The 16775-nt window shown below is 44.7% G+C and overlaps 1 protein-coding gene across 5 annotated transcripts in view; it reads left to right on the top strand.

Moving 5' to 3' along the window:
* LOC148041852 (uncharacterized) overlaps window positions 1–16775 on the top strand; it is a 218910-nt gene that overhangs the window by 26314 nt on the left and 175821 nt on the right. For 4 of the 5 annotated variants that reach the window (XM_087683285.1, XM_087683277.1, XM_087683293.1 and 1 more), the window contains exons 3-4: window positions 3346–3750; window positions 3913–4266. In XM_087683285.1, coding sequence (XP_087539411.1) covers window positions 3346–3750; window positions 3913–4266 — 759 coding nt within the window. The remainder of the gene's footprint in view (window positions 1–3345; window positions 3751–3912; window positions 4267–16775) is intronic. The other variant, XM_087683309.1, reaches the window with a different exon arrangement.

Here is a 16775-nt window from a genome sequence, read left to right on the forward strand (position 1 = left end):
TGTTTCTTAGATCCTTGATACTCAGTAGGAGGGAGGGATTTCCATAGAGAGAGGTGGATTCAGTTACTCATTAGAGGGAGTAGGGAGCGAGGAGTTTGGCACATATTCAGATGATTCTTTAGACTCTATTGAGTTTCCTTCTCTTCATGAGGTTGCAGAAATTGCAGTGATTAGACAGGAGGACAGAGTATACACTAGGTGGCAAAAGAGACAGGCATAGTCCATGGAGCCATGCTGGTATGAGAAACTTAGACGATCTATCACCAGATGGTGATACTTTTTGCAGTTGCTTACCTTATTTACTTATATAAATATTTTATTTTTCTTTTCTTTAGTTGATGTTGCTTTTTTACCCCTAGAGTTCTCTTGGATTAAGTCGGGATCTTTGAATGGTCAAAAGAGGCAACCATTGGGACAAATTGGACTAATGGTTTGTCTAAGCCTTGTAACTGGATTGGATAGCATTGAAGAATAGAATGCCATTGGTCTGGGACTGTGTGCTTAGCTGCTGGAGATGGTGCATGACAATGAGCCTGGCCAAGACAGAAGATGCACATGTGAGAATGCCCATGGAATAAAAGTCACTGTAACTGAGCCACATTACACTTTTTGATGTGGTTGCAATGATAAAGGTTGCTCAGAATGACTAAGGAATGCAAGGATCACCATCCCTAAAATTTAGGGAGTTACTATTTTTGGACCCCAGAATTTGTTCACGTCATTATCTTCATTTTTGCCAGAGGATTAATTCTCTGGCCTCTGCCGAGGTCAAATTTTGTACCGATCATGGAGAATTTTAGACTAGAAGGTTTAAACGGGAAAATTGTTACGTGTATGCCATGTGTCACAATTTGGGCACAAATTCCCAAAAGAGAGAGAGAGCATTAAAAAAAAAACGTAATAGGCAGGAGGGGCAGATCTGAGTGTGAAGTTTTGAGGGACTGAGGGCAGATTGCTGCAAGTACATCAGCTATGGAGAGTACTTATTCGTCTCTAACTCATGCATGGAGGTAGATCTTGCTCTCTCTGGTCAACTCTCTCTGTATTCTCAGAGGAAATGCTCAGTATGATGGGCTGATTCCATCGAATGTACAGTTCTGTGTTTTCTTTGCTCTTCTACTGAGGCAAGAGCCTCACTGTCCACGTTCAGAAGTAGCTGATTGCTTCTCCAATGCATTAACTAAAGAAAATGATGACCACGCCACATAGGAACAAGGTTTTTAGCTTTGATTTAGTGCTGTTTGTGGGACAGTTTTACTATTGGAATGTTGCTAGGGTCAAAGGGTTTGTAGTCCAACTAGTATGGAACAGATTTGGAATGGAATAAGGCTGAGAACAGGTCAAGAAATAAGTGAAAAATAGTAAATATAGAGTTCTGCAGATTGCAATTCTACACTTGAATTATTGAGTTAAGGTCACAAAAAGTGTTTTCCTACTTGGGATGTTGTTCTGGATATGCTGTACTGTCCTTATGCATCTGAAATTTACTTTGGATATGCTGTACTGTCCTTATGTAGCTGAAATTTACTCAGAAAAGATGAAAGCCAACTGTTCACAGGTTTTGTACTTTGGAACATTTCATTTTTTTTGTAACCTTCCATCTTTTAATTGATAAAGAAATACTGAAAGGGGCGCTGGTCTTCGGGGCCAATCTGGTGTTGAGCGAGGGAGTGAGGTCTCTGTTTGTGTGTGTATGTGAAAAGACTAGGTATTAATTGAAGGGACTACCGCTTTATGTGAGTCATACCCCTGATTGCTAGAGGGAGAGGACTTTTTTGGACTACACTTAGTCTCTACCTTATGTTGACCATTGGATTGTATGTGGGGATTTTAATGTGGTTGAAGACTCAAAGGATAGAAGGGGTAGATACATAGACACTATTAGAGGAGGAGAGCAGGCAGCTTGGGAGGATTTTATTTTCCATATCAGAGGACATGACCCTTGGTTAACGACATAGTTTGGCAGATCTACAGGCTCCTTGCAGTTCTTGAGAAGAGATAGGACAATTGGTGCCAAGATCTTCTCTTGGTTGGATAGATTTTATATATATGATTGGGCTTGTGATGAGGGGGGTCTAGTTAGTATTGTTCTAGGAACCACTTTATCAGATCATGCACTGGTATAGTTGGTTTTTATGGAGGGAGCCACAGGAATAGGTACCAACATTAGAGTTCCTTTACACTTGTATCACGATGAGGAATTGAGGGAGGATATTACCAGGATTTGGAGGGCGAAGTCATTTTTAGTGGGTAGGGCAGCTAGGGACTTGGATGAGAGTTTGCGGGAGGTGAGCTCCTTTCTTAAAGAGAAGGCTAGTAGCAAGAGGGAAGGTCTCTTAGAGAAAGAGAGGGCTGCTAGAGCCTCATTTGCAACACTTCAAAGGCAGGAGGAAAGATAACTAGGATGTAGGTGGGTGGTAGAGAGGATGTATTCAGCCAAAGCAGAAATAGATGCTATGAAGGAGGCCAGATCAGAGTATAAGTACCATGCAAGAGCCTCTTTTTGGGCACAGGTAGGAGATAGGGTAAACAAAGAAATCTTTTGCACCATAGGTCCTAGACACTCTAGACAGGGTGTCAGGTGACTTAGAAGAGCAGATGCATCCCTTGCCCAAGGGCCACAGGAGGTTGGTTAGGTGGCCACGGATTACTACATTGCTTTGTTGGGCACGACGATGAGGCCTCCAGGATTGGAGAGGGATAGAGAGATTTTGTGGTAGAGTACCAAGAGAGTGGCCACAAAGAGCATGAGGATACATTTGATGCGCCCATTTCTAGAGGAGGATATTGCCGAGGCCTTGTTAGCACTACCACCAGGGAAGTGCCCAGGGATGATGGATTGGACAGGGCTGTCTTCCTGAGCTATTGGGATGTGATCAGCACACGAATTTTAGTAGTATTTCAGGAGATCATGGCATTAGGAGATATGCCGGAAAGGATGTCAGAGGGATTGATTCACTTCATCCCAAAGGTAAGCAGAGACAGACTGGAGATTACCCAGTGGGGACCAATCACTTTACTTGGAACAGCATATAGAATCCTAGTCAAAATGATCAGCGTCAGACTCTCTCTCTCTCTTGATGCCAGACCTCATTCACCCTACCCAGACTGGTTTTATTAGGATATATACAACAATTTGCACCTCTCGTGGCTAGAAATATTTGTAATTGTTTCATTGGTAAAATTTGATTTAGTTCTTAAGCTTCTTCTGAAGGAATATTTGCTGTATCAGATTGCTCCACCACACTCAAACTTACTCAATTTTGATCTTATGTATGTAAAATCTTGTTTACTTCATAAGCTTTTGAGGGAGACCTCAAGGAAATAATCTTTGCTGTTTGGCAGATTACTCCATCAGCACAAAATGCTCAAACATACTCAATGCTAGTCAGCAGCTAATTATGACCGTGGGAGGGGAACATTCCTTCTTCATAAAGCCTATGGTCATTGCTTGCGAAGAATATGTTTGTACAGCCTATTATAAAGCTTTCTGTAGCACAAAATGGTGTCCCTACTGCAAACTGTATACTGGCTCAGCTAGTCGTTTGAAAGTAGTAGTTGACATGAATGGTGAAAAGACAAAAGTTTCCTGTAGTGTGAATAAAGTCTCTGTTGTATACATGGCCACATGTATGGTGGATGGCAGCGCAGTAAATATTACCAACAGTTACAGGCTACGGGTATATGCTGAGCAGGTGAATGGAACCATCACTCCATTGGATGATACCTTGGCTGTTGTTTTCCAGGCAGGTATGTGCCTTTGCCTGACCTTTTTAAAGTACCTTTGGAGAATTATGATTGGTCAACAAATTCATTTACTTTTAGTATTGCAAGATACTGTGGCTGGTTATGTATTACACATCTTTCTTGATTCTTCAGAAAAGATGAATCATTATACTGTTGCCTGCGTAGGTGCTTTATCAGCTCAAAATAGTGGCCCTGGATTCTGGCCCAATGGTGATAGTGATGACCTGGCTGTCGGACAATTGGCAACCTTTACATTTCCAGTGAGAGACAAATATGGCAACTTGAAGAAAAATTCCAATGGAGCAGCCACACTGGAAGAAATTCGACGTGCTTTTGGACAATTTGAAACAAACAATACGAGTAACATGGTGTCTAGAAGTGTGAGTTATGATTCAGAAATTGGATATGTTAGTATCAACTTTATTCCCACTGCGCTTGGTACTTGGTCTTTGCTTGTAGGACATCCAGAAACAGGCTACATATTGAGTAGTCCCTATGATTATACAGTTGCAATAGCAGGTATCACAAGGTCACTACCTTTGAAAATTATACAATGCATAGTCACACCAGGATGCTGCATAATGATAAAAATCTTATAGAGAAACATACATTTTTCAGTTGTACAGCATTCTCTCTTCAGATATGTGGCATTGCAGCTATCAGTGGCATGTTGGAAGATAGAAGTTTGATATGAATACCAAACAGGACAACTCATGTTCAGGGGAGTGGTAAATATGAATACTGCAAACAGTTGTTTCCCACCTTCATTGTGTGTGTTAAACCTCGTATGATACATGCGGAGGTTTCTGACTAAACAAAACGGACCAAGAGCAGGGAGGGAAGTGAGAACAGAAATGAACCCATTTCAATGGCGTCATCGTCTAGGAGTGTGGTTGGGTTACCTCTGGGCAGTGGGCACTGATATAAGCAACTGATAACAGCAGAAAAACCTCTAGTTGGCACTATGTGCTGTCTGGGAAACTGACACTCCAATGGTGCCAGCTTCAACTTTTTCCCTATTGGCTCCAGTCAATGATATAGAACTTTCCGATGCCCTTCATACTTGAATCACCTCTGCTAAACGTTTTGACCAGGATAGTCTCCCCAGCTTTTTGCACCATTAAGATTGCATCTCACAAGACAGACTTGCTCCTTATGGATTTTGGCAAAATGCCCTCTTGTGTCTGCTTCTCCAATATGTCACCTCTCTAAGGAAGATGGATATCTATTCAGTAAGCAGGAATGGCTTTCTATCACTTTTCAAGATTCAACAAACAATCTATTGACCAAAACTATTAGTCTCTGGCTCCAGCCATTTTTCCTAGGTATGTTTTCTCCATCAGACAAGCTTTCCTAGTACATATTAAATATGATGTTTGAGTAAGAACCAATTTGGTGGGCTATAGTGGCAAAGCATGTGATGCCAAGTGAAAGGTGTCAGAGTCCCATTTCCTATGAAGGCATTTCTTCTCCTCCTCATCCACTCAGAGTCGCCCTACAATCTCTCCCATTTCCCGTGGAGTATGTGAATGGTCTTTGTCCGGATCCTAGAGAGAGTCTCTCGAATGAGGACATTGTGAAGGCCAATGGCATGACTACACCTTACTGTCCAAATGAACCAAGCAATGATGCTAGCAATTAACTCCCATTTGTGACAGTGCCCTCAGTCCACTATGTTTGTGAGTAATGTGGTGTGTGAGAGTGTGCAACAGAAGAGGAGCATGAAAACGGAGAGAAAAGGAGAAGAGAAAAGACCGCATGAAGAGGAGAAATCTGCACTGAATCTGAAATGAATGCTGAATACAATGGGGGACTGATCAGTCCCTACACGCAGCCCAAAGCATCAGTGAGGGCACTAGATGAGGCTGAAAAACGATGACAGGGCCAAATACAGTGATGATGAGAGAGTGTGCAGCCAGCAGTCCTTGACGGAGATGGAGAAGTATGCTGCAATCTGAGAGCACCTGCAGAAGACAGAAGAGAGTGACCTGCCCCAAAGTGGCCATTGGCTATATATAGCCAAAAAGGGCCAAAACTAGCTAACTGCTGCCTGGCTGACTGCATTAATGCAGTTCAAAATGCTGACATGCCAGGTTTGGGGCTGATCAGAGCCATCTAGAGCAAATTGCTGGTAAACAGGCTGCACAGCCTCTGGCTGGTTATGAGAAATCACTCTGCAGACATTGACTAGGAAAAGAAACGCACACAAAATTGAATGCAAAACATAGTCAGAGCTCCAATGTCTCCGTCGGCGGACTCTAATGGAGCTCACAACGAGGAGATGATAGAGTGATGGAATAAAATGGTAGGCTAACACCCCCTCTCAGATCCTGGGAGTGTTTGAAGACCCAACAACTTCATGTGATAAAGGTTGGAAGCCTTGGGCAAAGGCTAGGCCACCGCTAACTTGGAATCCACGATCTGCTCCTGGAGATAATGGTGTTAAACCTCTATGTGCTTTGTGTGAGCATGAAACATAGGGTTCTTTGTGAGAGCTAACACTCTTTGGTTATCCATGTGTAGCTATATGGGTCTTGTCTATGGAAAGCCAATCTTTGCCAACATCTGAAGGAGCGAAACTGCCTCCATAGTTGTAGAACAAAGTGCTTGGTAGAAAGCATAACTTGTAGTGGATTGGCACGACTCCACATCACTTACCCAATTTGAGCCACTCCATCCAGAAAGAGTGCCGCCCTTTCCATACATGATCTTGTAACATCAAGTCCCTTGTAAGTAGCTCAACACGTGCAAAACAGTTGACTAGTGAGCCTGAATCAGAGCTTGCATGAATGAAGACAATAATGTTACCACGAAAGAGATGTCTTGCCAAGTATGAATAAATCAAAGAACAAATGAGACACCTGTTAACGGGTAGCATCTGGTAGGGGTTCTCTGGCTTCTAGAAAATTGGACTTGAGGTAAATGGGGCAAGAAACAGGTCGACACTCTACCATACCAAACTTCAAAAGAAGCTTGGAGATGTGTCTATGTTGGGAGATGAAGATGGCTTGTGCCATTTGATAGATCTCTAGACCAAGGAAGAAGTGAAGGATCCCTAGGTATGTCATGTCGAACTCTTGTTGCAAGATCTCACGAGTCAAATCAACCTCCCATGAGTCACTCATGGAAGCCACTCTATAAGAAGAATCAGCCAATCATCTGATACTAAGCCTAAGAAGCCATCTTCAAGCCATAAAGGGCCTTTTGCAATGTATAGACATGATTCTCCTTTCCTTGCAAAAGAAAATTAGGAGGGTGTGAAACATAAATCTCCTCCTCTAGGTTTCCATTTAGAAAGGCATACTTGATATCCATACGAAAGATAGGCCAACGGTGATAGGCTACAAGAGCCAAGATAGCTCAAATAGTAGACATTCGAGTTGTAGGTTGTGAAAGTCTCAGAATAATCCAATCCTGTCCTTTGTGTAAATCCCTTGGCAACAAGCCTAGCTTTGTGCTTGTCCTAGGATTCATCAGCTAGGCACTTGGTCTTAAAGACCTACTTCACACCAATCACCTTTTGCATTCGTGGATACGGAACTAACTCCCAAGTCTAATTTTTCTCGATAGAATCGAGCTCCTTTTGCATGGCACAACGCCAAATATCCTGTGCAAGAGCCTTATCAATTGCAGCAGACAGGAGGAAAATTAGGAAGCTCTCCACTAAGTTCTTTTGAGAAGCCTTTTGTATGGCATCAAAGTTACAATGCCCATAACTAGTGTGCCAAAGGAGCCCAACCTCATGAAATGTTTGTGTAGCAAGGACTGTGAGCTTGTAAAGCCCACCCTCTTGAGTACTTTCCCAGAGAATAGAACCTGCAAAAGAGTTCTTAATAGTCAATAGCCTAGTGGGTAAAGACCACGCAATTATCTTAATGCACATACACCATGAACTTTTTTTTTTTTGCACCAAAAGCATTGGAGAACAAAAAGAAGATGAGCTGGTGAAACGAGCCTTCCTTACATGGATGGGTGGTAATTTCCTGATTACAACTCAGTTACAATAGTAATATTTATTACGAAATTGAGAAATGCAAGTTAACTTACAATCCTGGAAAATGGATACCTTAGTGCTCCCAAAACTGGCATCTCTTTCGATATTTCTTTAACTTAATAAATGTTACTACTATAATTAAGTTGTAATTAGGGAATTACCACCTATCCACGGAAGAAATGCTGGTTTCATGGTTCCATTTTTGTCTTGTTAGAAGGTAAAGCATGATAGGAAAAAGATGCCGAGTTTGTTGCAGTCCTTATCTATTCTAGATAGGCCTTAGCAAAGCATTGCAATGGACTTTATTTTTGAGCTTTCTATGACACCTATAGGTAATGATGGGGTATGAACTATCATTTGCAAGTTTAGAAAACAAGCCCATTTTATTGTGGTGAGGAAGAAAATAAAGGCTGATGATATGGCACGATTGTTTTTGCAACACATCTTTATCATGGTATGTCAAAGTTGTTTGATAATATGGGTACCACGTTGAAATTCTTATCGTCCTTTCATAAGTAGACAAATGGTCAGTCTAAGGAAGAAAATTCCATAGAGTTAGATCTTTTGAGATGCTATGATTCAGACCACAAGACATAGTGGGAGTAGTATTTGCCGTTGGTTGAGTTTGCTTACAACCACACAGTGTATAGTTTAATGGGTAAAAGTCCATTTGAGGTGGTTGAGGGTGGCAAGAAGATACCACCTATTCTGGAAACTAAGGATAAGATCTTTGAGACTAATCGTTATGTGGAAAACTTGGATATAGCCTTTGCAAAGATAAAATATGCACTTAAGAGATTGCAAGAAAGGTAGAAGAGGGTAGCTGATCGCCACAGATGTGCCTTGCAATTTGAAGAGGGTGATTATGTATTGCTGCGTTTTGAAAAGGCAAGGCTGAAAAAGATGAAAGGAAGAGAAAGATTGTACGTGAAGTTGAGGCCCTTCCAAGTGTTATAGAAGATCAACGATGTGGCATATCAGCTGAAATTACCTCCGCATTGGCGGATACACAATGCCTTTCATGTTAGTTTGATGAGGCCTTTTCATGGTGATGTGTTAGAGGATATGTTTGGTGAAATTCAACGTGAGGTTGAGGAGCTGGATGAGCTTGTAGCACTTTCATTGCCGCTTATCCCGGAGGATACTGATGTCAGTGATTAGTTTTTAGCCTCTTAGAATAAGAGGTCTAGTCCTGTTCAAGGAACAATTATCCATATGACGCCTAAAAGCTTGGGCAAGGCTTTGTCCTTACTATATCAAGGAGATCCTTTTCCTATTGCTTGACAATTGTTTTCTGACGAGGATATCCTCAAGTTGTTGCAGAAGCAAACCTAGGATGTATTGGAGCCTAAGAGGGTTATTACTACTTCAAGCATTAGTGTCTCCATGATCTCTAATCTTGTCTGGAAGCAATTATGCCAATTCCTTCAGGACAGGTTTATGCCTACCAAAACACATTCTAATTACCTTTCGAAATAGTTATTCACAGCTTCCCGAATGGTGTTTAAAGAAATTACTATTGATCGGAGTTCCTATCTCCTGTCAAAGATGGATCAGCATTTTGTGAGAGTCACAAGGGGTAATGTAACTAATGTCACATTTGGTTTCTATCTTTCTGTTTTCTTGGCGTATGCTGCCTCTGTAAGGGAAGTTCCTACATTACCAGTTGATCCTCCAGAGGTTCTTCCTCCTACTGAAAGTATTGATGTTGTCCTTAAGGATATTGATTCTCTCCCTCTTGTGGTGATTCAGAGAAAGCGACTTGAATGAGTGACTGAATCAGCCCCAATTCCTACTTCTTTAGTCTCCATTCCTGTTCAATCTAGCAGTCACATGTCAGTTTTTCTCACAATGCCAAATCTTTTCAGAGCACATTGAGATGGTACTCTGAAAATTTCCATTTCCTTTGTACAACGCCTGGTGATAGGAGCTTTATTCTTCTTGTTATGAAGAAGTTCAGCAGTCCAAAGAGGAGTTGAATAAGGCAAATAATGAGCTAGCATTTGCTCAAGAAAAATTTTCTAATCTTTATACTCAGATGGAGTAGGAGACTAAGATTACTGATGCTCAAAAAGTGGAGATTTCTAGTTTGAAAACTCGGTTGGCTGAAACTCAATCCCAAGTGGTTACTGTGACTGAGGAGCGGGATAGATTGTTGCAGGAGTCTCAAGAGCTTAAAACTTTGATAGTTGCGTAGACAGAAGAGCTTAAATAAACTAATACTACCCTAGAACAGAGCAATACTCAGATTCTACAGCTTAAGGAACAATTGGCTCAGTCTTGTTCTACTTTACAGTCCTACTGTGCAGCCAGTTCCTTCATTATCCCCTATGGATTTAATGGTCCTTCAACGGAATGCCACCTTACGCCCTTTATTCCAAGCCAAGGTGGAAAGACTTCAGTCCAAAATGGATTTGTTGTGGTCTTCATTTGAGTAGTTTCAAGAGTTTATTCCTCGAGACCACTCGTTCTTTGTTCATTATCAGCAAGACAAGTTGGTCTTGGTAATATGCATAACCCCATGTATAACTAATGCATGGTGTGCAAGGCCCATTGTATTTGGTATGGCTGGTAATATGTATAACCCCATGTATAACAATGTTGGTATGATGTTGGGACACAAGATGGCAAGTTTGGCAACGTATATATGTAGCCCAATATGTTTGGGACTCATGGTATTAATGTTGGTCATATAAATGCTCCGTATAGTGTTGGTCATGAGGAAAAATGCAACTAGTAATGTATGCAGTGTATGGAAAAATGTATCTTGGTATAGCTGGTACTATTCACATTCCCATGCACAGTCACATTGCAATGGTTTTAAGTATATAAAAAAGATTCCTAATGCATCTGGTGCTCCTAGCATGCCACGTACACATGAGGGGCTAGTCAACTGGATGCAATGTTGCATATTAGTTAAGTTGAAATTGCAACAATGTGAAAGTGTAAAGCATCATAATGCTTGAGGTGAAGAAAGGCCCACAACCTAGTGGAGGTTTCAAGGCAAGTAAAGTTAGAGGTAAAGTTTCCATATGCTTCTTGGTGAAGTTTCAACATTGTTTCACTAGTAGATGCAAAGTGGATGGAAGAGGATAACTTGGTAGACCATCCTCAGTTGTTGCAGCTTTACCTAGATGCCTTTTCGTTACAATTGATGTCAGTTTGGATTCAATTAGGTTCAGTAGAGTAGGGGTCCAGAGTATTGCCTGAGGCTCAAGGGCGTGGTAGCAATTCCACTTTGCTAGTTGCGGACAACTCTCATATGTAGTGGATCTCGGATGTATTTAGCATACATCCAAGGTACTGTGCTAACAATATGTCTACCATGAGGTCACTATTCAGTGTACTAGTCGGTGTGAGATGTATGCAGATGAGTATGGTTGTTACCACGGCTTTGAGACTATACTTTTGCCTTAGTATGGGATTAGTTCATGATCAATTGGGCATGAGCTTTTGCCATGGTTTTGAGATCAAATTCTGATCAGTTTCAGCTCAGTTTTGAGAACTGTTTATGGTTACTTTTGGGATTAGTTTTGCATCAGTTTTTGCAATGACGTTGTGATCAGTTTGGGATTGCATTTGCAGCAGTTTGTGATCAGTTCTCAAATCAGCAAGTAATTAGTCTATCATCAGATATGCTCAATTTTCAATGGTTTATAGCTGGTTCCATGGACAACAGCATCTTAGGAAATGCCATTGACAATTTCAGCCATGGTTTTGTGAGAGTGCGCAGCGAAAGAAGAACACGAACACAGAGGAGAGGAGAGAGGAAGCAGAGAATGAAGGAAGAAAGTCTGCACTGACTGAGATGAATGCTGAATACACTGGAATGGACAGAACAGTCCCTGCACGCAGCCCGGAGCGTCAGTGAGGGAACCAGGACAGACTGGAAGCAGAGGCAGCACCAATGCTGGAGACGGAGACGGAGACGGAGGGAGCAGTGCTGTATCTGCAGAGCATGAATACACTGGACTGACTGGGGGGGGGGGACTGCTATAAATAGCCCCCCAGCCAGAAAACTGGCCGACCAGCTAAACTGGCCGACCTGGCCAGATCTGGCCGACTATGGCCAGATCTGGTCCGACTGACCAGAACTGGTCCGACTGACCAGAACTGGTCCGACTGCCCAAAATAATGGGCAGTCACCCCAAAAACAGCCCAGATCTGGGCTGTAAAATACCCAAGGCTGCATGCTGACTAAAGCAGCCTAAAAACACACTGACAGAGCTCCTCTGTCTCCTGTCAGACTCTGACAGGAGCTCACAACCAGGAGATGACAGACTGAGACTGAATAAGAGCAGGCTAATACCCCCTCTCAACTCCTGGGAGAGTCTGAAGACCCAAGAACCGCATGTGATGAAGCAGAGAAGCCTGAGGCAACGGCTTCGTAAAGAGATCAGCTGCATTGGCCGCCGTAGGACAATAGACCACCACCAGCTCCGAATCCACGATCCGCTCTCGAACATAGTGATACTGAACCTCAATGTGCTTCGTACGAGCATGAAACACCGGGTTCTTGGCCAGAGCAAGAGCACTCTGGTTATCCACGCGCAGCTCCGTAGGTCCGGTCTGGGAAAAGCCAATCTCCGCGAGTAAGCGACGGAGCCAAACTGCCTCCATAGCGGTCGAACATAGGGCCCGATACTCAGCCTCTGTAGAAGAAAGGGCCATAGTAGGCTGCTTCTTGCTGCTCCAAGAGACAGCACCAGATCCAAGGGTGAAAGCATAACCTGTAGTGGATCGTCGCGAATCCACATCACCTGCCCAATCAGAATCACTCCATCCAGAAAGGGTAATCCCATCTCCATACATGATCCCAAAGGATCGAGTCCCCTGCAAATAGCGAAGAACCCGCAAGGCCGCCTGCCAGTGATCCTGGGTAGGAGTCTGCATAAAGGAAGACAATAAAGCCACCACAAAGGAGATATCCGGCCGAGTGTGAAGCAGCCAGATAAGAGAGCCAACAAGGCACCTGTAACGGGTGGGATTGGTAAGAGGAACTCCAGCTGTCAAAAGCTTGGACTCAGGGTCCATAGGGCATGAGATAGGCCGACACTCAGCCATATCAAACTCCGAAAGAAGCTCGGAGATGTACCTGTGCTGTGAGATAAAAATGCCCTGTGCCATCTGATAGATCTCCAGACCTAGAAAGAAGTGAAGGATCCCTAGATCCGTCATGTCAAACTCCTGCTGTAGAATGGACCGTGTATGCTCCACCTGCTGAGTGTCGCTCCTCGTAATGATAAGATCATCCACATACAAGATGAGGAACACCGAAAGAGAATCCACAACCCGTAAGTAGAGGTTGGGATCATAAGCGGAGCGCGCAAAGCCACTCTGTAGAAAGAAGCGGTCAATCCGCTGGTACCAAGCACGAGGAGCCTGCTTTAGGCCATAAAGAGCCTTCCGCAGCCTGTAGACATGATCCTCCTTCCCCTGCACAAGAAAACCAGGAGGTTGTGAAACATAAATCTCCTCCTCAAGAACGCCATTCAGAAAAGCAGACTTGACGTCCATCTGATAGACAGGCCAACGGTGATTAGCAGCAAGAGCCAAAAGCACTCGGATGGTAGACATCCTAGCTGTAGGAGCAAAAGTCTCAAAGTAATCCAACCCTGCACGCTGGGCAAAACCCTTGGCAACAAGCCTAGCTTTGTGCTTGTCCAAGGAGCCATCTGCAAGATATTTGGTCTTAAAGACCCATTTCACACCAATCACCTTCCGTTTCGCGGGACGCGGTACAAGCTCCCACGTATGGTTTCGCTCGATGGAGTCGAGTTCGGCCTGCATAGCCTGTCTCCAAATATCCTGTGCAAGAGCCTCCTCCACAGTGGAAGGCTCGGAATCCTGAAGAATCTGTGACATAAGAGCATAGTTCACACATAGTGAACTGTCCCGCTGGGCCTGTAAATGGGCTGATCGACGAGGACCTGTAGAAGAAGCAGGAAAGTGAGTAACACCTGAATCCTGCATGAGCCAGCGATACCATAAAGGAATCCTGAGAGACTCCTTCTGTGAGGGAGAACGGGGGGTCGCCGGAACCTGTAAAGCACCCAAATCGGAGAGGGACTCCCCCTCACCGAGTGAAGGTAAATCCTCCGCATCTGAAGAAGGCTGTATATCCCGTGAAGATCCCGAAGTGGCGGTAGAAGAGCTCGTAGAAGACGAAGGCACATCCACCAAAGGGGAAAGGGAAGCCGAAGGAGGAGGAATATGGGGGGTGCTAAGGGTGATCCTGGAAGTGAAGGGAGAGAAGGTGGGGGGAGGTCCGTCGAAGATGAAGAAACATCTGAAATAGAACCATCAATCGGATCCTCAGAGGCTGAAGCCTCATCAAAGATCACATCCCTGCTCACCTCAACCTGCCGAGTCGTCGGGTCGTAGAGCCGATATCCCTTCGTGGTCGTACTATAACCAACGAAGATAAACTTTCTCGACTTAGAGTCGAACTTCGTCTTCCTCTTCTTCTTGTCCACATGGACAAAAGCATCGCACCCAAAGATGCGAAAATGGGACACGGAAGGCTTCTTTCCAAAGAAAGCCTCATATGGAGTCATGTCCTGTAACGCCGAAGTCGGAGAGCGGTTGCGTATATGCACCGCTGTAGCCACCACCTCACCCCAAAGGAAATGAGGAAGACTCCTATACTCCAGCATAGATCGGGCCATCTCAATCATGGTCCGATTCGCACGCTCCACCACACCATTCTCTGATGGTGTGTTCGGATGGGAATACTCCACCCGAATACCATGATCCTTGCAAAACTGAGAGAAAAGGTGAGAAGTGAACTCTCCATCGTGATCAGCTCGAACACCACGGACCTTGGAAGTTGTTTGGGTCTCCACAAACACCTGCCACTCATAGAAACGGGAGTACGCCTCGCTCTTGTACTCCAAAAAATAAGGCCACACATAACGACTAAAGTCATCCACAATCAGCATCAAATACTTGGCCTTCCCAAGGGAGGCCGTGCCCATAGGTCCGCAAAGGTTGGTATGAACCAACTCAAGCGGAGAACTAGCCCTCCTAGAAGCAACCTGCGGGTGAGGCTGCCGGTGCTGCTTGCCCCTCAAGCAGCTAGGGCACAAAGTGTGAAGAGGAGGGAAATCAGGAAGGCCCTCCACCATCTTCCTCCTAGAAGCCCGGCGAAGAGAATCGAGGTTCAAATGACCATACCGAGCATGCCAGAGCAGCCCAAGCTCATGGGAAGTCCGCGCAGCCAAGGCTGTGAGTGTATAAAGCCCACCGTCCTGTGTACCTTTCCAAAGAGCATCACCTGTAGAAGCATCCTCCACTGTGACTGCATCCTGAGTAAAAACGACTCGGGTACCTAACTGAGTAAGACCATGCACAGATAATAGGTTAAAACCCAAATCAGGCACATAGAGAACTTTGGCGGAGGAAGACCGCCTGTCAGAAAACATAGGTAAAGTCGCCACTCCATGAACAGGAACTGTAGAATTGTCACCAATGGTGATTGTACCTCCTCGGGAACGAAGATCCTGAAGCCAATCGTGACGGAAGGTCATATGTGAAGATGCTCCACTGTCGACGAGCCAAGGCTTCTCCTGTGTGGTAGAAGCTAGGGCAGTGTCTTCCTCAACAAAGAGATGCACAAACGCAGATTCTGTTGTGGCTGGGGCCGCCTTGGAGTCCTTCTCCTTAGGCTTCAAATGGGGATACTTCTGCCAACACTTCTCCTCGGGATGAGTGCCCTCCCCACAATGGGGACACTTGGGCTTCTTCTCCTTTGCATCCTTCTTATCTTCCTCCTTCTTGTCCTTGGACTTCTCCTTCTTTTGTTTCTTCTTCTTGCCACCACCTGTGGCAGCCGTAAATGCCTTGGTGGAGCCACTGGCTCCCACCTCTTTGAGTCGCTCGTCATGCTCCAAGACAAGCGGGGAAAGCTCCTCCCATAGGAGAGTCTCACGGGTTCTCGTAGTGATGAGGCTGGTGTAGAAGACATCATAACGGGGTGATGGCAGCTGAGTCAACAGAATCATCGCCATATCCTCAGACGATATCAGACGACCAAGAGAGGCTAGCTCGCCTCGCATATCTTCCATCTTCGTGATGTGCTCCTTCATGGAAGAAGAACCATCAAGACTGAGCATCCGCAACTTCTTCTCCAGGGAAATCTTGTGGGCAAATGTCTTGTGCTGATACAAAGACGCAAGCTTTGTCCATACTTCCGCCGCGGTCTTTAACCTGTGAACATGTACAAGAACAGAATCATGGAGACTCATAAAAAGAAAGGAATGGGCTCGTGAGTTGAGCCTATCCCATAAGGCTGCATGGTCCATAGAGGTGCCATCGGACGAATCCACGGGGGGTCGGTCGATGGGCGAAGAAACAAGCTCCCACAGATCAAAGGTATCAAGGATGCAAGCCACCATGCATGACCATAGGGAATAGTTGGAACCATCCAATTTGTCTTCCTTCGGAAAGGAAGGGAGAATCGGCACCTGGATAGAGGGAATCAAGGAAGGCATCCGCACAGTTGATGCAGTCTTCACTGAAGAAACCTTCGCAGTAGATGGAACCCTCCGAGATGCATGGACTGAAGAAGGACGAGTGCGAGGAGGGTCTTCCCGATGTCGAACTTCACGATAGTCCCGCCTCCGCTCAGAGGAATGATGAGAAAGAAGCTCATCCTCTGAGTCTTCAAAGCCTGAAAACTGGTAAGACATCTTCCAATCTGCAAAATACCAAAGAAAGTTGTGCCGCTGACGAAATAGGACCAACAATGTGGTCACCAACCACCAAGATGCAGGCACAGAGTGCCTACAAACACCTGGATCTGCAAAACGCAAATAGATCTGATGTCGAACACCAGAATCGAGACCGCCAGCACTGGGTATAAGCCCAGACAGAGGTCGCCTGCAGGATAGGAGCAGCCGGGGTAGAAGTGACCTGCAAAACAGCAAAACGCAAGCTGTAGGAGGGTCGCCCTGCAGTAGAAGAGGTCGCCTGGCAGCAAACGCAGGGTTGCTGCGTCACTGGATGACGTGGCAGCCCCTGTGTACAGCAAACG

This window comes from Lygodium microphyllum, chromosome 1 (genome assembly GCF_053477565.2).
Source record: "Lygodium microphyllum isolate KBCC chromosome 1, Lygodium_microphyllum_v1.1.10, whole genome shotgun sequence".
Taxonomy (NCBI): Eukaryota; Viridiplantae; Streptophyta; class Polypodiopsida; order Schizaeales; family Lygodiaceae; genus Lygodium; species Lygodium microphyllum.